The 23,801-nt window shown below is 35.9% G+C and overlaps 1 protein-coding gene across 2 annotated transcripts in view; it reads left to right on the plus strand.

Annotated features, from left to right (window-relative positions):
* The first annotated feature begins 1,909 nt into the window (after positions 1–1,909).
* LOC113227840 (endoplasmic reticulum junction formation protein lunapark-A) overlaps positions 1,910–23,801 on the plus strand; it is a 26,762-nt gene continuing 4,870 nt past the window's right edge. For both annotated transcript variants that reach the window (XM_026460884.1, XM_026460883.1), the window contains exons 1-7: positions 1,910–1,989; positions 15,177–15,412; positions 17,137–17,269; positions 18,921–19,029; positions 20,645–20,766; positions 21,250–21,379; positions 21,884–22,030. In XM_026460884.1, coding sequence (XP_026316669.1) covers positions 1,963–1,989; positions 15,177–15,412; positions 17,137–17,269; positions 18,921–19,029; positions 20,645–20,766; positions 21,250–21,379; positions 21,884–22,030 — 904 coding nt within the window. In that variant the 5' untranslated portion in view covers positions 1,910–1,962. The remainder of the gene's footprint in view (positions 1,990–15,176; positions 15,413–17,136; positions 17,270–18,920; positions 19,030–20,644; positions 20,767–21,249; positions 21,380–21,883; positions 22,031–23,801) is intronic.

A 23,801-nucleotide genomic window follows, 5' to 3' on the forward strand; every position in this document is an offset into this window, starting at 1 on the left:
CTTGTGTTGAAAAAAACCTTTATCCTTCATAACCGGAACACAGTAATGCTCACATTACTGTTTGGCAGCAGAAATAGGTAAGGTGGCAGTACTTCTCCACGCCTACCGGCGGGGAATGAGGAGTGAGCGCCCAGCTCCCTAAGAGGTCGAGCGAGAGCGCCGCCTCGCGGCGCAGCGCATATACGGGACCGGTGGAAAGAGGGCTTGGCGGATCCCCCCTATGGAGCTCGTACCATAGGGGCGATCCGTCGTGTCCTCGTAGAGTGGGTGAGCCGGTCCCACGGGCCACTGTCGTACCACCTTGTGCAGGTGCTGACCGGGCATGGCTGCTTCGGTCACTACCTACACAAGGTGGCGAGGAGAGAACCGTCCCCGTCGTGTCACGAGTGCGGCGCTGCGGATGTCACCGCGCAGCACACCCTAGAGGTGTGCAGCCGATGGGATGAGCAGCGCCGTATCCTGACGGGGACAATAGGGCAGGACCTCTCGCTGCCGAACGTGGTTGCCGCCATGCTCGGTAGCGAGGAGTCCTCGGAAGCGGTGGCCTCCTTTTGCGGAGAGGTTATGCCACAAAGGGAGGCTGCGGAGCGAGTGCGCGAGAACGCGGCGGACGCGTACCCGCTTCGGCGCAGACGGCCAGGGACTCCGGAGCCTGCACTGCACGGCCTCATTCGTCTGGGGGGCGGGTCGGAGGACAACTGACTTGCCCCTCCGTTGGCGTGGGAGCCCTGGCGCCAACTAGGGCGGCCGGGCGGCGTCGTGGTGAATGTGCACCGACCCCACGGCACCGACTCAACCGGCGGGAGGTAAACCCGGGGGGTTTTAGTTGGGTAGGCCCTCCAGTCTGGAGGGAGAGTTCCCACATTACCCCATGAGTCTCCCTGGGCTCAGGGGTATCCATAAAGATTTCCCCCTAAAATAAAAAGAAAATAAATAAAAAGAAAAGTGACAGTACCTTCCCTGGACGAACTCTTCACAAGGAGCTCTATTGCTATTACAACTTAATTTTAATTTTTAAATATTATGATTATAATAAGAATAATCACAGGTATATGTATGTTCTAATAACAAGTATATCGTGTCAAACTAAAACATTGTACTGGGAATTTCAGTGTTTTGGTTAAATCGTTCTAAATAAGACAAATAAATAAGAATATTACTTAATTATAATAATTAATACAAAGATCGAACACTAAGAAAAATTGTTTCGGTCCGGCTGGAAACCAACCAGCGTTATGTCGGCGCTATATAAATTTGTCACAAATAGTGACAATGCAAAAAAGTCGTTAAAAACCAAAAACAAAGATCTGCAATAAGCACAAAGAAAAATTCGTAAGGTCTGGAGGCCTGGTGGTCCGTAGCACAATTAGAAGAGCATTTAGCACGGATGTCTTGAAGGCGCTGGTTCGAAACCGGCCGGATCCAAGGACTTTTTCTTACTGTTCGGTCTTTATATTAATAATTATAATAGAACTAGTGAAGTAATTTCACAAAAAATAATTGAATATCATGGAAGTTAAACATCCTGGAAATTAAACTCAATTACAATATTTCTTGGAAGAAGCCTCTCAATATTTCTAATACTTCTCTTGTTGTATACAACATCACTAATACTAACCGTCAAATTGAAACGTCACTTTCATTTGTCTCGGTTGCAAAATGGAAATGTTTTTTTATCGAATCCCAGTTTTGTTTGTTTGTACAAACTTTGCTTACTGAAAACTATAAAGAAATTTGCGAGCAATCCATGCGGCAATGTAATTTTTTCGATATAATTTTGCCTGTATAGTTGTGAAATTGCTATTTTAATATCATAGTCGGCGTTATAGGTTATATAGAATTATCGTCATCGGTTTTAGACTTAGACTTATGCCAAACTTATTTTTAGATTGAGGATTCGAATAAACAGGCGTGTTTTTATATTTCCAAGTGCCCTGTGTTGTTTTAAAGTGAGCATCGAAGATGGGATTGCTGATCTCAAGATTTCGAGTAAGTGTAACTTTTTAATTTTTTTAAAAATGATTAATTCTTGTGTTTTGTATTGGAGCCAAGATTATTTCGATTGCATTATGATTTTGGCGCCAATTCAAAGAGATGGCCATGATCTAATAGATGTTATATTGAACTTTTTATAGGCATATTAACTATAATGTATGTCAAACTGTGGAAGATTTGTTGAATAAAGTTTTTATGTAGTCAAAGTAAAAAAATCATTTATTCCATAGGTAAAATAAATTTACACTTGAAAAGTCACATTTAAGCTACTGCTCGTTCACTACGCTGACTTCCCTTGGAAGAATGAGCAAGAAACTCAAGGGATTGCTCTTTTTAAAGAAACTTAAATTCTATGGAATACACTTTGAATCACATTTGTGTGGAATCTAGAGCCATGTTGTCTTTCCATACATTTTTTCTAATACAAAGTCTTTAATTTTGTAACATGACTTTTCAATTAAAATACTTTTAATGTAAATTTTAAACTTAGGAAATGGTAATCTTAATATATACTCCAGAATCTTATTGTAAAAATGTATACAGTTCCCCCTAATAGAGTCATTTACCTTGGTTAAACTAAATAAAATAGAACTTTACTATAAAGTAGACAGAGTATGACCTTAATTATGTTAGTATGTGTTCGGGTTTGAAGGGTAAGGGCCACCAGCAGGGGTGAAAATACAGTCACATTGGACTTCTCAACTTATGTCTTAGGGTGATATGCTCAGTGGCAGCACCTCTCAGATCTTTTCCATATAAATATCTGGTTTAAGCTACCAGGAGCATGACTTGTTCATTCTGCCACTTGGTATCATAAAAATAATCTTGATTTACTTCTTTAAAAACCTTCAAGTCTAGTGCCCTGTTGTGATGAGGGTCGGAACGACAAAGGTATAAATTCCTTAACATGCAAGTGCTAAGACTGGTTTCTTTCGTTATTTAATTAAGGTAATTTGCTGACATGATCCAAATAAGGTTGTAACCAATCAACACCAGCAATTAACACTTATGTAACTAAAAATTTTGTTAACATGGAAGAAATTTATTAACTATCTTCATGGCCAAACATGCTGGTCTGCCATGCAATAGTCTAAAAAACCCGGACGTTTGATCCCCTTCGATTTCTTTCGTGAGTTTGTGCATAATTTTGTTGGATGTATATGTGCGTGTCCATGCACTTATGATACAGAGTTTGCCTAGTGTGGTGCTATTATTAATTATCATTATTAATAATAATGCATACACTCAACATAGCCTCGCACTAGGGCAACCCTGTGTCGCGGGTGCCATGGGCATACACATAGACAACAACAAATTACGCCCAAACTCATGAGAGAAAAAAGTAGACTATACAAATATTTCTCCCGGCCCGGGAATCGAACCTAGGACCCTGTCTGGCAGTCCGGAATGGTAACTGTTCGGCCACAGAGGCAGTTAAAAAGCTATAAGTGTAAGCATTATATTAAAAATATTTCAACTAGCATCTTAGTCAATTGGCATTTCCTCTTGCTATAACTTTTTATTAACATGAAACTGTAATTAGCAAGTAATTGCTTTATACTGTCCATATTACAATCCACAATATTTTATTCCAACTAAATACTAAACCCAGACTTATTCATATCAATGCTGATACCTTTAAATAACCGTCAACCTGTTATCATAGCTTCCTTAATAAACACTAAAATGTTTCAATAACCGTCAATTTCTTTCATCATAGCACTAAGTCTTCCAACTCTGACATTGGTGAAATTATGTTGTAAAATGACATAGCCAAATCTGCACAAAACTTGACTTAGTTTTAATTATAATTTCCTTGCAAGTTACTCATCATAGATTATTATAAAATATATGATTATTACTTTTTTGTAATTAATATAATTTTAATTAAGTGAATAATTTAACAATTAAAAACGTAAAATTAACAAAATTCGAGTTAGCAGTGTTAATTGCAAGTGTCAAAGTGTAATTAACCCTGTAGTTAGCCCCCTTAATAAAAAAGATTTGTAGAGACGCATTGGTGTGCAACAATGGGAATCTAATCCAGGACCTCCTACATAAAAGGCAAGTTTTTTCCCAACTATACTTCTTTCTTTTTTATAATTAGAAACAGCGTATAAACAGAAGCAGTGTTTGTAAACCTTTTTTTTTATAAAACAAATTACAGTAAAGGAAAACTTCTTGAGAATCAATGACAAATGACATGATATTTATATTAATAGAAAGATTTGTGTAGTGTTGGAAACCTCTGTTTATTTAAATTTTTTATAGTGCAAGTCTTTGAAATAGGTCAAGTATTTAAAGTTACAAATGTTTAATTTAATCTTTAACGATACTAGGAGTTGAAGACGACGTCATAATTAAATAACGCACACATTTATAGCCCCAGCACTAGAGAAATGTTATCCCTGTATCGCGGGTGCCAAAGACGCACAAATAGACAACCACAAATTACACCCAAACTCACGAGAAAAATAAATGTAGGCCATACAAATAATTATCTCAGCCGGGAAATCAATAATATCGGCATAGTAGCCATTAGGCCAAAAATTGCACCCTGTAAAAGACGCGAAATTTTTCTTAATTTAATGCTAAAAAACATACTATTTATTCTATCACCCGTTTCAACTTGTAATATCATAAACACCACCTCTATAAACAGGCAATTAATAATATATCTTTTTATTAATTCATTTCCCTATCTTTAGTTACTAAACTTCTTATCTAATTACATAAAATTTTATCCAATTACATATTTTTATTTTTTTCAACATATTAACAATAATTAAGTGTTTTTATTTATTAAACGTCAAGATGTTTCATCATTCATTCAATTATTATTTTTTTAAATTTACTTTACACTAGTTTGTTGTAATTATTAAATATTATAAAGAAACTAAACAATAACTTTTTTAATTGCTATACTTGACATGGCTGTCACAGCCTGTAAGCCATCTGATTTATTATAATCATTATTAATTAATCATTGATGGCCTTGGTTATCCAAAGGCTGACACTGTCGCTGCTAGATAAGGAGACTCAGGGCTCTCCGGAATGACCTACTTATAAATTTTTATTTTGATCGGTTCTTGTCTTAGGTAGTGTCCTAGTTTATTTGTTTATTGGACAAGGACAGCTTATTATTGCTAGGTTGCATTTAAATTATTTAAACTTTTGGGTCATCCTCGATTCTGTCGCTTATTAATTACAAGTGTAGCGATGCAATCGCGCGTTTGCATCGCTGCTAAAAGCCGCCGTGTGTAACAGCTCTTATGATGATTATATATGCTATGATTTGGCACAGTGTGACTTATTTTTTTTTGCCTAAAATAAAAAATAACTAAAAGGTATACAGTTTTCGTCAGCGGAAGGTACGCTAGCAGCTTTCGAAAAGGACGTAAAAGAGGTATCTGATTGGAAATTTGGTTCAGACGCATGAAACTTTGTGTAGACAGTGGCAGAGAGTTCCTTTAAAAGGTTTCATACATACATACATACACTTCAAACCTTTTTCCCATCGGGATAGGCAGAGACAACAGTCTTCCATTTGCTACGGTCCTGACACGCATCTTTCGTCTTATTAACACGCATCATGCTTTCATACACGCTCATCGGTTATGGGTACTCTTGACCTAGCCCTTTAGGTTAGCCTCAATTTGGTCATCGTATGGAGCGCACACTCGCCTTATAAATCACTTTTGTCAGTCTTCTTTCATTCATTCTCTCTACGTGTCCGACCCATCTAAGCATCCCTTTCTCTGTCTTGTCACTACAGTTTCCACGCCGCAACTCTCTTTTATCATACTGTTCCGTATTTGTCCACCAGAGTCACTCTAGCCGTACTTCTCTAAGCTAAAAAAATTATACTCGTAAAACATTTTTTCTTTAGTTTCGCAAAACTTTCTTGAGTGCTCCACGGTCGGTCTTACAAAAAATGTATGGTACGCCTAAGGATATTGTCTAAAGAATGTGCTAATTTATTACACAATAGACTGCACTTTACCACATCATATAAAATCCCGAAACAAACTATATTAGAGCCTAAAACGAATCGAATAAAATATCTAAGTTTGCACACGATTTTTATTTATTTATATATAAAACTACATACAGAGATATTTCTCTATAAATTACTACAGAGCTGCTAAATTTTGATTTTCCACTGAAAACATGAAAATTGCCCAGCGGTTTATCAGTCGCCATCGGGCGGTTGTTAACGTCGGATCTGTCTCAAATTTTCTCCGCCTGTTCTTATTTAATCATATAAAGTTTCTGCGCGCAGATTCCGGTACACACTTCACCTCCTAAAATTTCGGCTCGCGTTGAAGTACCTACTTCGCTTCTACTTAACCTTTTCAAAGCGGGAGTGATTAGACATTATTTAGAGAGAGTTCACGCTCCATCGTCGACCTCATCGTCACTTTCCATCAAGTGAAATGGAGGTTATTACTGCTTTTGAAATTAGTCGACACCTATAGACTATTCTATAATTTTAGACCTGCACGTGTGTTGAATACCTATATGAATGCATGGAAATTTACTAAGCCCATGTACATACATTAATAGTGTCGTAAGCAGATCGATACCTTCAATGAACACTACTCCGCCAACTTTATCTTTCGATAATTTTCTGTTATTTTTGTAACTGCCATATTTATTTAATAATATTATGCTCCCTAAATTTTGTGAAAAAAATAAACAAAAAATAAAATAAAAACAGAAGTGATCCAAAAATTAAGTTTAAGCGTAGTGTTGGAGGTATCTAGATAATATATTCGTCGATTTGGGCGAATGCTGGCTAAACTTAGTTTAAAACTCACTGCATCAGTCACCAAGAAAAGGAAATTTGCCAGATTATTGTAATCACCAATAGGAGATTTAATAAGTTTAACACTTACATTAAAAATATTTTCATTGAAAAGTCATAAGTATTACAAAATTGAAAAGTATGTGTTAGATAAAGGTGTATGAAAAGGCAACAAGTCTAGATTCCACACAATTATAATTCAAAGTGTATTCCATAGCATTTAAGTTTATTTGAAAAGAGCAATCCTTAGAGTTTCTTGCTCGTTCTTCTCAGGGAGGTCAGCGTAGTGAACGAACAGTAGCTTTAAAAATGACGTTTTCAGGTGTAAAAATTTCACTTATGGAATAAATGATTATTTAGCTTTGACTTTGTTAGCACGTCAGGGCGCGACTTGCGCGGGAGCTCTATGCGAGAAAAGTCCGCGGCGTCTCGCGCTTTATATCACTCTCGCGCTAGTCGCGCCCTTTTCTGACAGCCCTAGCTTGCAGAGCAAAGACCGTACCGTTATTTTATTTAATATTAAGTAATACTTCCTTCAAAGACTTTTAAAAAGCTGCTTATCTCATCTGGAATATGAGCCCATCTAATTTGAAAAAAATACTGTATTTTTATGGAAATATATATAGGCAATACTCGTATAAAAAAGTTACTATATATAATCCTTATTATGTAGTATCTTAATTTATAGGAACAGCGTTCAATTATACAATTTATAAAAAAAAAAGTGTAGAGTTCCTTGTGAAAGAGTTCGTCCAGGGTAGCACTGCCACCTTAGCTATTTCTGCCACGAAGCAGAAATTACTGCGTTCCGGATTTGACGGGTAAAGGTGCTGGTGAAATTACAGACAGGACACTTCAAGTTATGTCTCAGGGTGACGGGCGCAGTGGCAGTGCCCTTTTATCGACACTGCAACTATTATGGACAGGCGTGACGCTTACCACCAGGTGCACGACTTGTTTTCCCGTCGCTGAGTATTATGAACAACACTTGAACTGCCGATGTCTGTAACGGTATTTGCAATATGGTATTGATAAATTTATGAAATGCTCCAAATCTGATCTATCTTCTTGTATGCAAATTCTCAATCTATTGATAAGTTCGCTGTCTGTACATTTTCTTATCTAGTTATGATCGATATTCGAAATAATACGCTTCAATTTGTTACAATGTATTTTTCACTTATCACTAGAAATATAAAAAAGTTAATGGGGTCAGATCTGAGGATCTCGCGGCCATTTTTTTTTTAAGTTGGCAATTCTACTGCTGCCATCTATACTCCGTCCAACTATTTAACTTTTGACTTATCGCACTGTTAATTACAATAGTCTATTAACTCGAAAAGTTTATTTATTCAGAATCGATGAAAAACTAATTACTCACTTCCTGTAAAGGATTGGTAAAATTTATGTATAGGTTAAAGTTTGTTATAGACATCTAAACAATTTCCTATTTGCCAAATATATTTTGTAACACCACGTACAAGAAATATTAATAACCTCGCGGTGCCGCTAGATGGCGTTGGGATCAAACTAGAACGCTCTATCGAAATGATCACTAAATTACCGCTTAAGTTGCAACAGGAAATTGCTTCGTGTCGAATCATAGAGCCTACGAGTGGCATTTCAGTACTTCCATCGGATGGGATACTTGGATATATAGCTTATAGCATCGTCATTCTTATTCGTCGGCTACCGCTTCTAGCGAGTGGGACGGTGAGTTAACATCGGGGATGAGCGCGATTACGTCTCCTAGGTCGATCATACAACTACGTCAATAGAAGCCGTTGCGCATTTGGAGATTCAAGCGTCTTTCTTCACCCTGTCTCGCTATGTGTACCTATTACAATTTTAAAATAAAAGTGAAAAAAGACGGTTTTGTCCAGAACCATCTCACACAAAGTTTGTCTCATTTTGAGTTAACAAGATATATTTTAATTTTTTTTTACAATGTTCTAACGACGGTTTTATTGACGTGTAGAGAATCAAATTTTACATTCAGCAATGGTACAATCTTGAATTTCCCGTATCGAGTTACAACACTATTGTAGTATCAGTACGGTACGCATGCCTCCGAAGTTCCGCAATTATTGACATACAACCATAGACAAAAAATGCTGTACTTCCTGGACTCTTTTCTTTTTTTAACTTTAGTGAAACGACGTGCTCTTTAGCTCCGATATTTATCGAGCCAACAGATTATGTAACGAAGATTATTCAGGTTGATAAATTTTGATACCTGTCTAATACATTATAATGAAATTGAATAAATTATAAATAATTGTAATAAATTCTTATTGTTCATTATAACGAATCGTCGGATTCTTCTCCATATGAACGGGAATCATCACTTGAATCCTCATTAACATTAATTATTAATTCTTGACTACACTAACTCAAACGCAACATCACGATCCCAATCAGACAATATATTCTTTTTGGAACCCGCTCACATTCACGATTAAAACTTCTTCATAAATAAAATCGATTGTTATAAAAAATCTAATGGGAAACGCATTAGGACTAGGACATCACTAATTGAATAGAATTCTAACTGTCAAAAGTTAAATAAATAGTTGAACGGAGTATAATCATTCATTTTCCATGTACAAGTATATGTTACTTACTTACGATCCTTTATACATACATAAACACTTTATTCACTAATATAACATAAATACAGACTAAACAGAAAATAAAAAACAACATGATTATGACAATAATACATGATATGCCAAAATTTCCTAAGGTGCTGGTTTTCAGTCAGGACTAACTAGAGGGATTAAGTTATTTGTTAGCAAAAATATAACGACTATGCATAAAGTTATACATTTAAATAATGTTATACATAGTAAAGTGTAAATAGTGCATCTAAAATAACCTATTTATATGTAAGCGCGTGAGCGAGTGTGAATATAATTACCGCTGTAGGAGTAAATTCTGTTTGTAAATAGGTTTTAGTGTTCTTTAATGTATTTTGTATGCGACGAAGTGACTTCCTTCCATCGTCATACCACCTTTGTATCACCTTTTCTCTGGTTCCTGGGCACTTGTTTTAAAATTTTGAATCATTCTTTAATTTCTTTGCCTCGCCATTCTCATTTTGTTTCGTTCCGCCGTTACTCTTTGCTTAATCGTTGAAGCGAGCAGTGCTGCTCGTCTGATTTTGATCCTTTTAACAGTTGCCAAAAATCTCTTGTGCGATAAACATTTCAAGTTTTTAGGTTTTCGCTTTATTTGCGATTGTTACACATAGGAAATGAAACTATTTTCCCAGATTTAAATCGCGTATATTTGTTTTTTCAAACAAATCAACGTTTTGGGCCCTTTACAGGTCCCATGGTCACGGTTGATTGAGGTGGTACAGTCATCAACCAGTTATGTCTAATATTAATGCAAATGACCCTATTTTTTCACTATAGTTACAAAATTTATGAATTAAATACCTTGTTTTTAATTTTACAAAGAAACATCCCAATTTACGCCATCATTGTTTTACAAATTATTTTCTTGTAACAATATGAATTTTATCAAGTTAAATTTATTATTAATTAATAACGGAAATTAGAATAAATTAAAACATATTAAGTAGTGCAGTCTTATGTCTGTTTGGGAATTTTCGTCAGAGGAAATACTAGCATAACATAACTGGTTGATGACTGTACACCTCAGTCAACGGTGGGAAATCATGGGACCTGTAAAGGACCCGAAACGTTGGTTTGTTTGAAAAAATAAATAAATACACGCGATTTAAATCCGGAAACATGTTTCATTTCTTACGATAAACATTTCACAAGAGATTTTTGGCAAGAAATCACAAAAAAATAACTTTAAAATATTTTTTATAAAACAAGAATTATTTCCACTATTATTTTACCTTTTCAATTTTGAACTTTAAACTCGCTGAGCAAAACGTCTGGAGGCTGCGGAGGCTACATTACAATCTACAGGACATGCTTAGGCGGTGCCAGCAATGCATGACACCCTTTCAAGTATATGTAATGTATATATAGTATGATGTGATCAAACCAAAAACAAAATTGTATTCTAGACAGACCACGGAATAGAATACAAACACACTACATAGATTTTTGAAGTGATTTGGGTTTGGCATCATAAAAATAGATTTTTTTTTTTCGAAAAAACCAATACTGTATCTCGTTAATCCCGGGAATTATAAACTCAACTATGATTACACGACGGAACCTATGGGAATATTTTTACACATGCAGAAAAATCAACAGTGATTGACGCTACAAGGCCGAAATCGACGCCCGAGCGTCTTAATAAAAACTAGATTTTAAAAAACTGTTTGTTGTATGTCGACTAATTTGACAGCTAACTAATTAACTGCCTCGGTGGCCGAACGGTTACCTTGCTGGACTGCCACGCACAGGTCCCGGGTTCGATTCTCGAGCCGGGAGAAATATTTGTATTGCCTACATTCATTCTCTCTCTTTAGTTTGAGTGTAATTTATGGTTTGTTTATGTGTGTCCATAGCACCCGCGATACAGGGTTTCCCTAGTGCGGGGCTGTGAGTGTGTGCTTTAAAGAAATCTAAATATATATTAATATTTTCAGGTAATAGACAACATTTCGAACTAATAATTACTCTTAGACTGCGTTCTGGTCACATTCCATTAAACAAATGTTACTATCTCATGAGAAGGGCAGAATCCCCTCAATGCCAATTCTGTAACAAGTTTGGAAGACATGCTTCATTTAATGGAATGTGATCTATATGCGGACCGTCGGGCCCAATATCATTTAAAAGACATTGGTCAGGTTGGAGAGCTAAATATAATGCTGAGCAACCCGTTGACGAAGAGTGCTGAAGCTCTATACTTCTATTGAGGTCTTGCTTTCTGATGAGGAGCAATACCTCGCATGGGAGTAGTGACAGATAAAGTAGGATAGTTATTTATATGTATACATACATTACGAGGCCGACATAAACGCCCGAACGTTTCAGGCCTCTTAAAACTAGATAAAAAAGATTGTACTAAATATATAATATTATAAAGATGTTTAATAACACGTATCACAACTTTCCTACGATAAATAACCTAGAATTCTGTCTTTAAAAAGATGACAGCTAATAACATGCAACCAAATTAAATAGCACAGCAGTAATACGACGTATGAAACTCGCTACTAAAAAATATTGTAGTTAGCAAAGATCTGAGAAGCACTGCCACTGTGCCCGACACACTTGCACCTAAGTTGACATGTCCAGCACCCTTTTAGCAGCAGTAGAGCTCCATGTGAAAGAGTTTGTCCAAGGAAGTACTGCCACCTCACTTATTTCAGTAATATCAGCATTACTGCGTTCCTAATTGCAGGCTGCATAATCACAGGCACACAGGACTTGTCAACTTGTGTCCCAGGGCGACGGGCGCAGTGGCAGTGCCCCTCAGAGCTTTGCGATTTAAAGCTCTGCAACTGTTATAGACATACGTGTAGCTTGTAGCTTGATATTATAAAAAAAAACCCTTATCCTTCAAAACCGGAACGCAGTAAAGTCACATTACTGTTTGACGGCAGAAATCGGTAATGTGGCAGTACTTCCCTGCACGTACTCTTTCAAAAGAAGCTCTACTGCTGCTAGAACTGCACTTATCTTACTGTTAGTGGAAGGGACAGACACACATGATTCATATTAAGATTAGTTTGCGTTTATATTAAAACCATATTAAAACATTAAACTCGATCGAATCGTCACACAACAGTGGGTTCATTGTTGTTTTATGTAAAGAGCGGCCTATTGTGTGAATTCGTGCATTTACAAAGGTGTATTGTCTTCGAGTAAATAACATATTACGTGTATGCATATATGTATTATTTTGTGTACGTAATAGTAAGTTTGTGAACTATTGATCTAAGGTATTTATTTCGATAACTATTTTATTTATTTATTTATTTATTTCTATATTGCACATTACGTTAAAAAGGTTTTATAATAAAATTTAGTATGGTACATTACCCAGTCAGGGGTTTTTTAAATATAAATTTAAGTGCACATTTGACCGCCATATCACCTTAAGAGACTTAAAAGAAATCGATGTCATCTTACCATGAGTTGTGAGTTATTTTTCAGTTACTTATTTTTTAACCGACTTTAAGGAGGAGGAGGTTCTGAATTCGGCTGTATTTTTTATGTTTGTTACGGAATAACTCCGGCCGGAGGCCAAATGATTCTTTTTTGTTGGAAAAAGGGTACCTCATTACCACTACTGAGGTACCACCATCCCATACATCCCATTTAAATTTGAAGAAAATATTCCACCTCTAAGGGTGGCAAACTAATCCGATTTCGCACATTTTCCGGTAGCCGATTTCAATAAAACTTGGTAAATAGACTAGAATAGACTAGAATTCAACGAACTTTTTGAGGTCGGTTTTTTTAGTACTCTGTACTGAGATTATATAGTATCCGTTAAAAATTCATTTTAATCCGTATTATTTTATATCCGTATTATTTTAGTCCGACTTTATTCATCATACACGTTTTTTTCCACACTAGGGTGAAAAAGGTTTTTGAAATTCCAACTTGACGGTGGACTGTGGTGCACCTAACTTTTTCTTTCGATGAAAAAAAACATAATGACACGTTCAACTACGCGATTTGTCGTACATTATTTATGTAATATAAATCCGTTGGTATATTTTATTCTTATTATTGTTGACATTAAACTGACAACTATAACTAATTTTGTTTATCAAAAGTGATTTGTTATAGTTCAACTGTTTTTCTTTCATCTACCATCTTCGCTATAGTGAGGTGAAAAGTTGTATGCTTCGCTCGGCAGCAAAGATGTTTTGTGTCTTGTGCTTTGAAACCCTCGGTCAGGATTCTATTTTTAAACGTCGGCTTTTTTGATCAATGATGCATTTAACTATAGACACAATAATTTGGCACTTTTAAACGCCATGTGGAAGTATTACGAGAGACGGGTGACCCGCTAAAATATCGAATATATGATCCAATCATTTGACCCGGTCACACTACGCATGGGTCATAAAAATGATCGACCGACACAGGTCTAGCAGCTACCTCAGGAGGCGACTCAGCTCGGTAGGCCTGTAGTAGGCCTTTTAAGGAGCCTCTCAGCGCGACCTACCATTCCTTTCCTGTACCTTGCGTCATTTACGTAGCATTCAATTTTGCAGTTTATAAACGTAAATTAGTCTGTGACTGAGAGTACTAAGGAATAATAATATAATACCTCCACATTATACTTAATAAAATGAACATAATATCCATTGTCGAAAGTAATTTTTTATCAAAAGTAAAAAGTATCTACTGTTACTTTCTTTGCTTTACTACGCTAGCTAAAGAAATTTGAACTATGTTCCATTGTCATTAAATAACAATCTCGTTCGTGAAAAATGTCACGCTCCACTTATCGAAACACTTTCAAATTGTACGTAGACTTTTTTAAAATGATTTTTTTATGAAGTATTAAAAAGGCTATTGCTTGTTGTCTAGATTTAGACTTTCTGACCGACTGGAATGAATTGGAAAGGTAATGATGGCACGTAGGTGTGACGGCCTCCTACGCCGCCGCGCGTGACGTCACCAGCGTGTCGCTCTTGACCGTTCTATTATCCGAGTCTTTATAACATTTACTGATTTTACTACATATTGTTCGAATGACGTGATTAAGTTCATGATGTCTAATCATCATCGTCAACCCATTTATACGTCACACTGCTGGACATAGGTCTCTTGCTACCGTTGGCCCAATGTGGGTTGGGGACTTGGGTTCGGCGTCTGCTTGACAGGCGGTAGGTTTACTTACAGTATCTACAAACGGAGACCGCGTGCCGCCGCGCAGCGACCGATAAATGAGCGTCCCGGGCACGCGGGCGAGTCTGGTTTGAATTTGGTCTACGCGATGGCCTGCGCGGCCACCGCGCGTTTTTATTATTCAGAGGAATTTAAATGTTGTTGCCTAGTAAATAGAATTCTGATTCGCCATTCATGTACATGAAGGCGTGGTAACTGAGCGGTGGCGCGAAGACTTTCTCCTCGTGTACTGGGCGCTAGTGGGAGATAGTTTTTTTTGTAAAATGTATATTTAAAAAAATAATTTAAAAAAAGTGGATTTAGTAAGTGTTGTAAGTGAAATGCTCTTCAAATTTCGAACTGGCCAATCATGGTTCTTTAATATCACGTGAAATGCAGTTGAAGATTCAAATTAGCCAATCACAAGCCTTTAATATCACGTGAAGTGCAGTAGAGAATTCCAAGGAACCAATCAGTTCCATTACAGTGATTTGATTATTACTTACTGGATTGTGAACGTGATTTGCGGATATTTTAATATAAACCATAATCTGTATAAAATTAACAATCAATTTTCTTTGTTGCAGCGCAAAAAAACTACACAAGAAGTTCTGGAACGTTTAGAAACTCAAATAAAAGGCATCGAAAGAGATGGGCAGTACAAAGAACAAGCCCATAAACGAGTCATAGGGTACATGATGGCGTATTCAGTGGGATTCTACGTGCTGTTTGCCGTATTGTATTACTATATGTATGCTGGAAAGAGCCAACATTGGGTCCATTCTTTGCTATATGCCTCGCCGCTGCTCGTTTTGCCAATTCTGTAAGAAATTTTTATTAACAAATACAAATGAATTTGCGAAGATCTTTAAAGACAGGTCACACACGCGTTACAGCGGGAAAACGGTCCAGGGCCGGACCAGTGGGAAGCTAATGCGTACCGGGGCGTACCGCACAACAGTCTCACGCGCACTTCGCAGCGGTAGAGCGGCACGAAGGCGGCCGGTGCGACACGAAAAAATTGACTATACCAAAATTAAATTTGTATTGAATTGACATTTAATTACTATTTGTGAAATTACTCCACTAGTTTGTTGTAATTATTAATATAAAAAAATTAAGAAAAAAAATAAAAGAAAAAATTCCTTCGATCCCATTGAGTTACAAATAAATAGACGACGGGTGTAATACAAAAACCACGAAAAAATGTCCCAAGTCAACCTATTTAAACGTAGTGACATGTAAAGGAATATGAAAAAGCTTAAACGTTGAATTTAAATTGTAATGTCATCGCAGTACTGTCTAATTTTGCTTGCTTCGCTGTCAGTCGAACAAACGAAGACTAAAGCGTGAATGACGCTCTGTATACGATTTTAACGCCCTATAAGTTCGGACACTTTTTAGCGCGGACCCGACGTCCATATAATTGTATGTCAATGTTCTATCCGGCCGGATTCGAACCGACATCTTCGTTCTTGGTTTTCAACGACTTTTGAGAAATCTATGAAAGTATTTTGTATTTTTTCTTTTTTTAATTAGGATTTTTGCTAAGTGTTCGATCTTTGCATTAGTAATTATACCAAAATTGTTTTCACAAAAAAAACTTATTAGTTCCTAAGACAGTTTTCTTGTATCTTCTATGGTTTCGGATTCCCTCCATCCAAAAAATGAGTATTTGACACAAAATTAAATAGAAAAAATCTTGCTTATTTGCCTCTACCTGTGACAGGAGGTGAATTAAATACTTTAAAGTTTGAATTGCAATTCACTTGTTTCTAGAAATAACGCGTGACACACTCCGGACACTCCATACAACGGTAGAAACTTATTAACCCTACTACGTAAAGTAAGGCGCTGTCTGCACTCGCGCAAATGTATGCGTAAAGTGGTAGGGTTACCCATCACTTTCTTGTTTCTTTATTATCTGGTTTAACTTGCACAGTGTCCTTGTAAGAGCAAACGAATGTATTGTATATGTCAATAATATGATCGTTACGTATACTAATTATTTTATTTATTAAATACTAAAGCGGCAGTAAATTACGCCACTTAAGTGAAATAAAGTCAAATAAGTAGCTTAAACAAATTAAACAAAAAATACTAAACATTATAAGTGAATAACACTGCTCTATACATTACTTACACTGAAATATTTTCTATTAAATGCGTTATTACTTAATAATCTGTTATGAAATGGCGTTATATATTGAAAATTCGAAACCTAAAGATCTTTTTAACGAAAGAATTTTCTCTCTCTAAATGGGGTATTAGATGAAATTATAAAAATTATATAGATAATCTGCCGTACATAGTACAATTCACGACCATCATGACGTACGTTCGTAATAAAATAAATTTACTCTGTTTAAACTTCAAAGTTGTCTCTCACTGTCAGCCTTGTTGCCGTTCCGTCAATGTAGTCGTCAATATGCGGTGCGCGATGTGGTATCTATAAAGCTAGTAGTAGTAGCTAGAGTGACTTTTCTCGTTACTTTTTTATTCTACGCGTCTGGTCAGGCTCCTTTTAAAATATTTTGTGTTTTCCAGTGTCATATTCCTACGTTCCGGTATATCATGGTACTACAACTGGTCGTTAAACAAGAACAGATTAAAGCTTAACAAACTGAAAGAAGAGAAAAAGAAAATACTTGAAGATGTTATGAATACCGAAACTTATAAGGTAACTATTGACATTTTCCATTCAATCAGTTATTCTTGCGCTTGGATATCGCAGGTATTTCGCGTATCTTGCAGTATGCGATCAATCTATGTCTCAGACGACTTAGGAGACGAGTTTGAACTGCCGCATACGTCTCGCATTTAATTAACAGTTGAGTACAAGTCAAAATGATATGCGATAGTATTGATTTGACTACTACATAAACCATTTCAAATAGCAATTAGATAATACGGAGATTGTATGATTAGCAAAATTGTTTCAAATCTCAAGTAGATAAGATAGAGATGAGATCTTTTTGATTTGACTACTAGATAAACCGTTTCAAAACGCAACTAGATGAGGTAGAAATCGTATTAATTTGCAAATATTTTCAAATCACTACTAGATGAAATGATCCAAACCGCAAATAGATAAGGTAGAGATGAGATCTTTTTGATTTCACTACTAGATAAACCGTTTCAAAACGCAACTAAATAAGGCGGAGATCGTGTCGATTTGCAAAATGGTTTCAAATCAGTACTAGATAAAGTGGTTCGAAACTACAAGTAGATTAGGTAGAGGTGAAATGGTATTTCTATCATATTATAGTATATCATATTTAACTACTAAATAAAGGATTTCAAAACGCGACTGGATAAGGTAGAAATCGTATTAGTTTGCAAATATTTTCAAATCACTACTAGATGAAATGATCCAAACCGCAAATAGATAAGGTATAGATGAGATATTTTTGATTTGACTGCTAAATAAACCATTGCAAAACGCAACTAAATAAGGTGGAGATCATATTGATTTGCAAAATTGTTTCAAATTACGACTAGATAAACCGTTTCAAATGGAAACTAGATAGGTAGAGTTGAGATCGTATTGATTTGCAAAATTGTTTCACATGGCTACTAGATATACCATCTGGAAACGCAATTAGATAATATGGAGATCATATTGATTTACAAAATTGATTCAAACCACTACCAGATAAAACGTTTCGAAACTCAACTATAGTCTGTTCCAATCTTTTTTGTTTGGTTGAATTTCTAAAGCAATCACTAAATAAATGGAATAAACAACACTTTCACGTATATTTCGAACATTTTGACATGATATCTCGTCGCTTTTTTCAATATTAATAATAATATTCATTTGAATGAAATCGTATTTGAAATGTAGTCAATAAGTGAAGTTATTTTGTTAATTAATGATGTATGAATAGTCTATAGTTGCATAGTGAAAAAAACATTCAGTTCATTCAATTAAAGTTTTTGCAATCGATTAGTAAATCGAAAATTTCAATTGCAATGGAAAGTGTATCTAAGTGTAAGGATTTGAAGAAGGATTTAAAATTAAGATTTCGGAAATATTAAATATGCTTTTATATATGTAAAGAAAACCGCTAGTATGACTTAATTAAACAAATCGTTTCATTCAATTAATTAATCGATTTGTAGTTGGCAATAAAATTGGCCATCACTAAACCGTCTATGGTCGGATCAATGACTTGTTTGTTTACTTTTTGTTTAAAATGGATTGAAACAATGTATAGATAATAAGGTTTGTTTGTTGGTTTTATTGATTTGCAAAAATACGTTTAATCATAGAAAAGTAATAGAATCTTAATTATTTTTTAAATGTTTCAAGTCACTTTTCATTGCAGGTGGCAAAGCAAATCCTGGACAAGTACGGCAGCCCAGACGACCAGTCGAAAGCACTGAAGCCTTTCATTCCCTCGCTTAATGTTCCCGGTAAAACTAGCACGCCCCAAGGTAGTTCTCCTTGTAAATATATTAGTTATATCCCTTATGTTGTTGGTGAGAAGACTAAAATTAGATTAAGTTTATTTAGCCATGTCGATTCTGTGATTTCATAAACTTAACAGATGTCTTGAAGATTTTGTTGTCACTTTTTAACTTATGGAAAGCTAAATTTAGCGGTAGGTTGCTTTTTAATAAACAAGTCCAGGTTTTCAATCCTTGTGGTGACGTGTACCTTATTAATTTCTAATTGGCGTACCTTTGTGACTAATTAATAACAATAATAACGCACACACTCAACATAACCCGCACTAGGGAGACTCTATGTCGCGGGTTTTGGACATACATAGACAACCACAAATTACACCCAAATTCACGAGATAAATAAATGTAGGCCATACAAATATTTCTACCGGCCCGGGGATCGAACCTGGGACATCTGCGTGGCAGTCCGGCATGGTAACCGTTCGGCTACGGAGGCAGTTAAATTAGCAATGTCGAAGGAAAGCAGCGCGGTGAAAACTCTACGTCGAATAAAGTTCACAAGCCTTGTATAACGTGTGACTTCTGCAACTTTAAGGGTCGTATTCCAGAACTCTACTCAATAGTCAAGTCAGGACTTGAGTATTGCAGTGAGCACTGAAAATCATACTCAAATCCTTGCCATTAGGCCCGTATTTCCAGTGCTTGACATTATACTCAAGTCTGCTCAAGTCCTGACTTGAGCATTGAGTACAGTTCTGGAATACGACCCTAAGAGTTTAATTTCAATTTTTTCTGTACTGAATCGGTTCTATTGCGTTGACACTGGATTTATTTTTACAACCGAAATTAAAGCCATTACAAAAATGATATCGTATACTATACGTGTTCTATTTACTTCAGTTGATATTAAGAAATATCATTGGTATATGTAAAGTACCTATAGAATGCAGCGGTTTTCTTGTAAAATTTCGAGGTAAGTTTGTGTTGTTTTTGTATCGTGAAAATTTTTACAAATCGTGTTTTCACACCGTGTACTAATCAGTGTATATCCTCAATTATGCTATATAATTTTTTCCCAAGTGATTACTTCAACATTTATGCGGAATCAACCACAGCCAGTTAAGGTTGTATAGACTCTTAAAGGGGGCCCGAGCTGCGGGACGTAAAATGGGTTGATGATGATGAAATATTTGTAATTATATAATCACAGAATTGACACTTTAGATTAGTTAGAAAATAGAAGATTTTGTACTAATAAAATGACGTAGAATAATTTTTATAATTAATATTAATAATGATTTTAGAATTGAAATTGTGAGCGTAATTAACATCGTGTTAGTTAATCATAAAGAATAGTCATTTACTATAAAGATCTTATTAGTTTACTATGCTAAATTAGTCCCAAATTCTAGAAATCATCTTAACAAATTTGACACGAAACATCACAATGTAAAAATTGCCCCAGTTTATGTGTGATAAACTTACCCCCAAAAGTAAAACTATTTACCAAACTCGCCCCAAATTTAAGGATTAAAAAGAAATATAAAAGACACACGTTTTACACGAACTTATAGTAATATTCCAAACTTGCCCCAAATTCCAAACTCACCCCAAGTCCCCAATAAAACTTATTAAATTACAGCAACTCCAGGTCAACTGCGACAACGGCAATTGATGACGTCCACACCAATAAACAACATGCACACTAATATGAATTTGGTACCAGTTGACACCCCGGCTGGCTTTAGAGGACCATTATTGAGGGTAAGTTCTCTTTCCCCACTCGCCCCATCATTTATGTTAACTGCATAATTTATTTCTCTCGACAAGAACGTCTGTATCAAATTAGCTTTATTTTATATCTTTTAATTATGCTATGTAAGAAACCGTGGTAGGTTACGGGTTTAACCTATCGCCTGTCAAGCAGAGGCCGTGGATTCTAATCCGGGCTCGCACCTCTGAGTTTTCGGAATTTACGTGCAAAATTTAATTTGAAATTGACCACGAGAAGAAGGTATACAACATTCGGAAAACCTATTAAGTCTCCAACCCGCATTGGGCCAGCGTGGTGGACTATGGTCTTAGCCCTCACCTGTGAGGAGGCCCATGCTCAGCGGTGGGACGTATAAATGAGTTGATGAAGATAATGACCACATTGCAGGAAAATAAGGTTTTTTCAAATTATGAAAGATGATAATGATATTGAAAACCCAGAAACGTAGTGTAGGTAATTATAACATTTTACAGTCAGAACAACTCCCTCGGCCGCTTCTAGACAGGAACCGCTCTGCATTAGACAAAGTGGTCGATTACCTATTAAAGGACGGCCCCAACCAGCGCATGGCACTAATTTGCACCGAGTGCAGCTCGCACAATGGTAAGTTAGAATGGCATTGAAAATTAAACTATTCTTTCCGATCTTACAAAAGAAGTCCATGCAAAAACCCATTGAAATAAAAAATATCCTATTTTTTAACAGGGAAGATAATTTGGGATCCAATATTTCCTCTGATGAAAAATCCCAAGCAGAGGTGTACTAATTTGTTTTAATTTCCTTTTAATAAAGTTAAAAGGAAATTAAAATTACATAAAATTTCATAATAAATTAAATTAGTAGTTAGTTTTTGAAGAAAGAGATTGGATCTGCTTCGGAAAAAAGTCCTTATTAATTTAATAACTTTTAACTACAGTTTAGACATAACTGGTTGATGACTAATACCATCTCGGTCAGCCGTTACCACAGGACCTGCAAAGGGCTCGAAACGTTTGTTTACTTGGAAAAAAAACAAAAACTCCGTAAAATTTTTCTGTTCTACTTAAGTCTACTATCTGTATAGCGCTAAAGAATCTAATTAACAAAATTCACAAATCTGTTTTCCAGGTATGGCGCTAATGGAAGAATGGGAATACGTGTCATACCGCTGCGCGTACTGCGGCAAGTTCCACCCCGCACGTAAGCAACGCCCCGCCGCGCCACTGCTTTCCACACCCGCGCGTGCCTTACCTGCACCTAGAGCTATTACTCTTGGTAAGTTTCTTACACCTACTTTGACTTCAGACTTGCCCGTTCTTTGGTATCAAACTAACGAAATTGCCCCTGCATTGATATCAGACTTGCTCCTACCCTTTAGTGAGACTTGCCCCTAATTTCAGAAAATCAGGTTTTCCCACACACAGTGTGAGAATTGCCCTTCTTTTGATGTCAGACTTGCGCCTACTTTCAGAACATCAGGTTTTCCTATATACAGTGTAAAGATTGCTCTTCTTCTGATGTCAGACTTGTCCCTGAGTTGATGTTAGACTTGCTCCTACCCTGTAGTGAGACTTGCCCTTGCACTGTAGTTAGACTTGACCTTACTTAAAGAAAATCAGTTTTTCCTATATACAGGATGAGAATTTCTCTGCTTTTGATGTCAGACTTGATGCTATTTTTATGTCAGACTTACCCCTAGGTATATTGTTGTCAGACTTACCCCTACTTTCAAATTAAATTTGTCTCTACGTTGGTGTCAGAATTGCCCCTGCATTGATTCCGCCCTTTTTTGAAGACAAACTTGCCCTTGCGTTGCATTCAGGTTTGCCCCTATTTTGAAATCAGATTTGCCCATGATTTTGATGCCAGACTTACCCAAATAATGCTTTGATAAATTGCTCCAATATTGTTCTGAAAAATGCTAAATTCGTTTCGCAACCTTACATTTAAATCTAAAATGATGAAAATGAAATTGTCTTTATTGCCGTTCACAAAGAAAACATATTCTAATATAAACCTATAGTTCTCACATGTTACTGAAGATACTTTCGTTTGTGAAAGCCTGGTGTCCATGCTTGGATGAACCTGTGTTAAACAGCACCAGGCTCTCGCCCTTCCACCTCTAGAGCAGACATAAGAAAGATAGACAAAAATGTATGATAAGGCAAAGATATAGTAATAATAATAATGTTAATTTATTCACGAAAAACCAACAGCTTCAACCCTTTAATAAAAACAGGAAATGAAACATGAAGTCAGTTACAGGTTTCCACCTATACCTTCAGACAAATCAAACAAAAGCATTAAACAAACGAACAATAAACAGTATTTGTTAACAACATTAAATATAACAACCTGCGCCAACAGTCACAAATTATTCAATAAAATTATATAGAATATCCGTGAGTTTACGCTTTAACACATCAACATTGAATATATCAACATCCAGGTTATGATTGCTCACCATACGATACGTATTCGTTCCAAATCTGAGACTATACAAATCAAGAAAACTCTGACCTGTTGAATATCTAGTCATTTGCATTCTCTATAGTTTTATATCTGTGGTAACACAATATTCTGTAAAGTAAGTAAGTTATAGAAAATCCAAATTTTTATTTTAAAGAAGACAAACCTGAACACAGGGTCGTTTCAGAACCTTACGATAATTCAGTTGTTTATTTATTTATTTATTTATTTATAAGAAGAACACAAACAGTTACATATTAAACAAGAAAAATATAACAAACATTGATAAGAATAAATAACTAAATATGAACCAACAACATGTTCCACAAATGATTAACAAATTATTCTATCGCGTGACACATGCGCGTGTTAGAAAATCCCAAAATGATTACTAAAGTACTAAACTCTATTATATAGGGAAGTCAATTATCTAAAGAATTCAAAAGCAGAATTTTAGTAAACCAAGTTTTATTTTAATATAGGGTAAAACAAAATATCAATGAACAGTATAACAGTAAACCTAAGCAATTAAAACCAGAATCACTACCAGAAACATAATTCAGTTTTAATCAATTAT

The sequence above is a fragment of the Hyposmocoma kahamanoa genome, unplaced genomic scaffold (genome assembly GCF_003589595.1).
Source record: "Hyposmocoma kahamanoa isolate Upper Pololo Valley unplaced genomic scaffold, ASM358959v1 218, whole genome shotgun sequence".
Lineage (NCBI taxonomy): Eukaryota > Metazoa > Arthropoda > Insecta > Lepidoptera > Cosmopterigidae > Hyposmocoma > Hyposmocoma kahamanoa.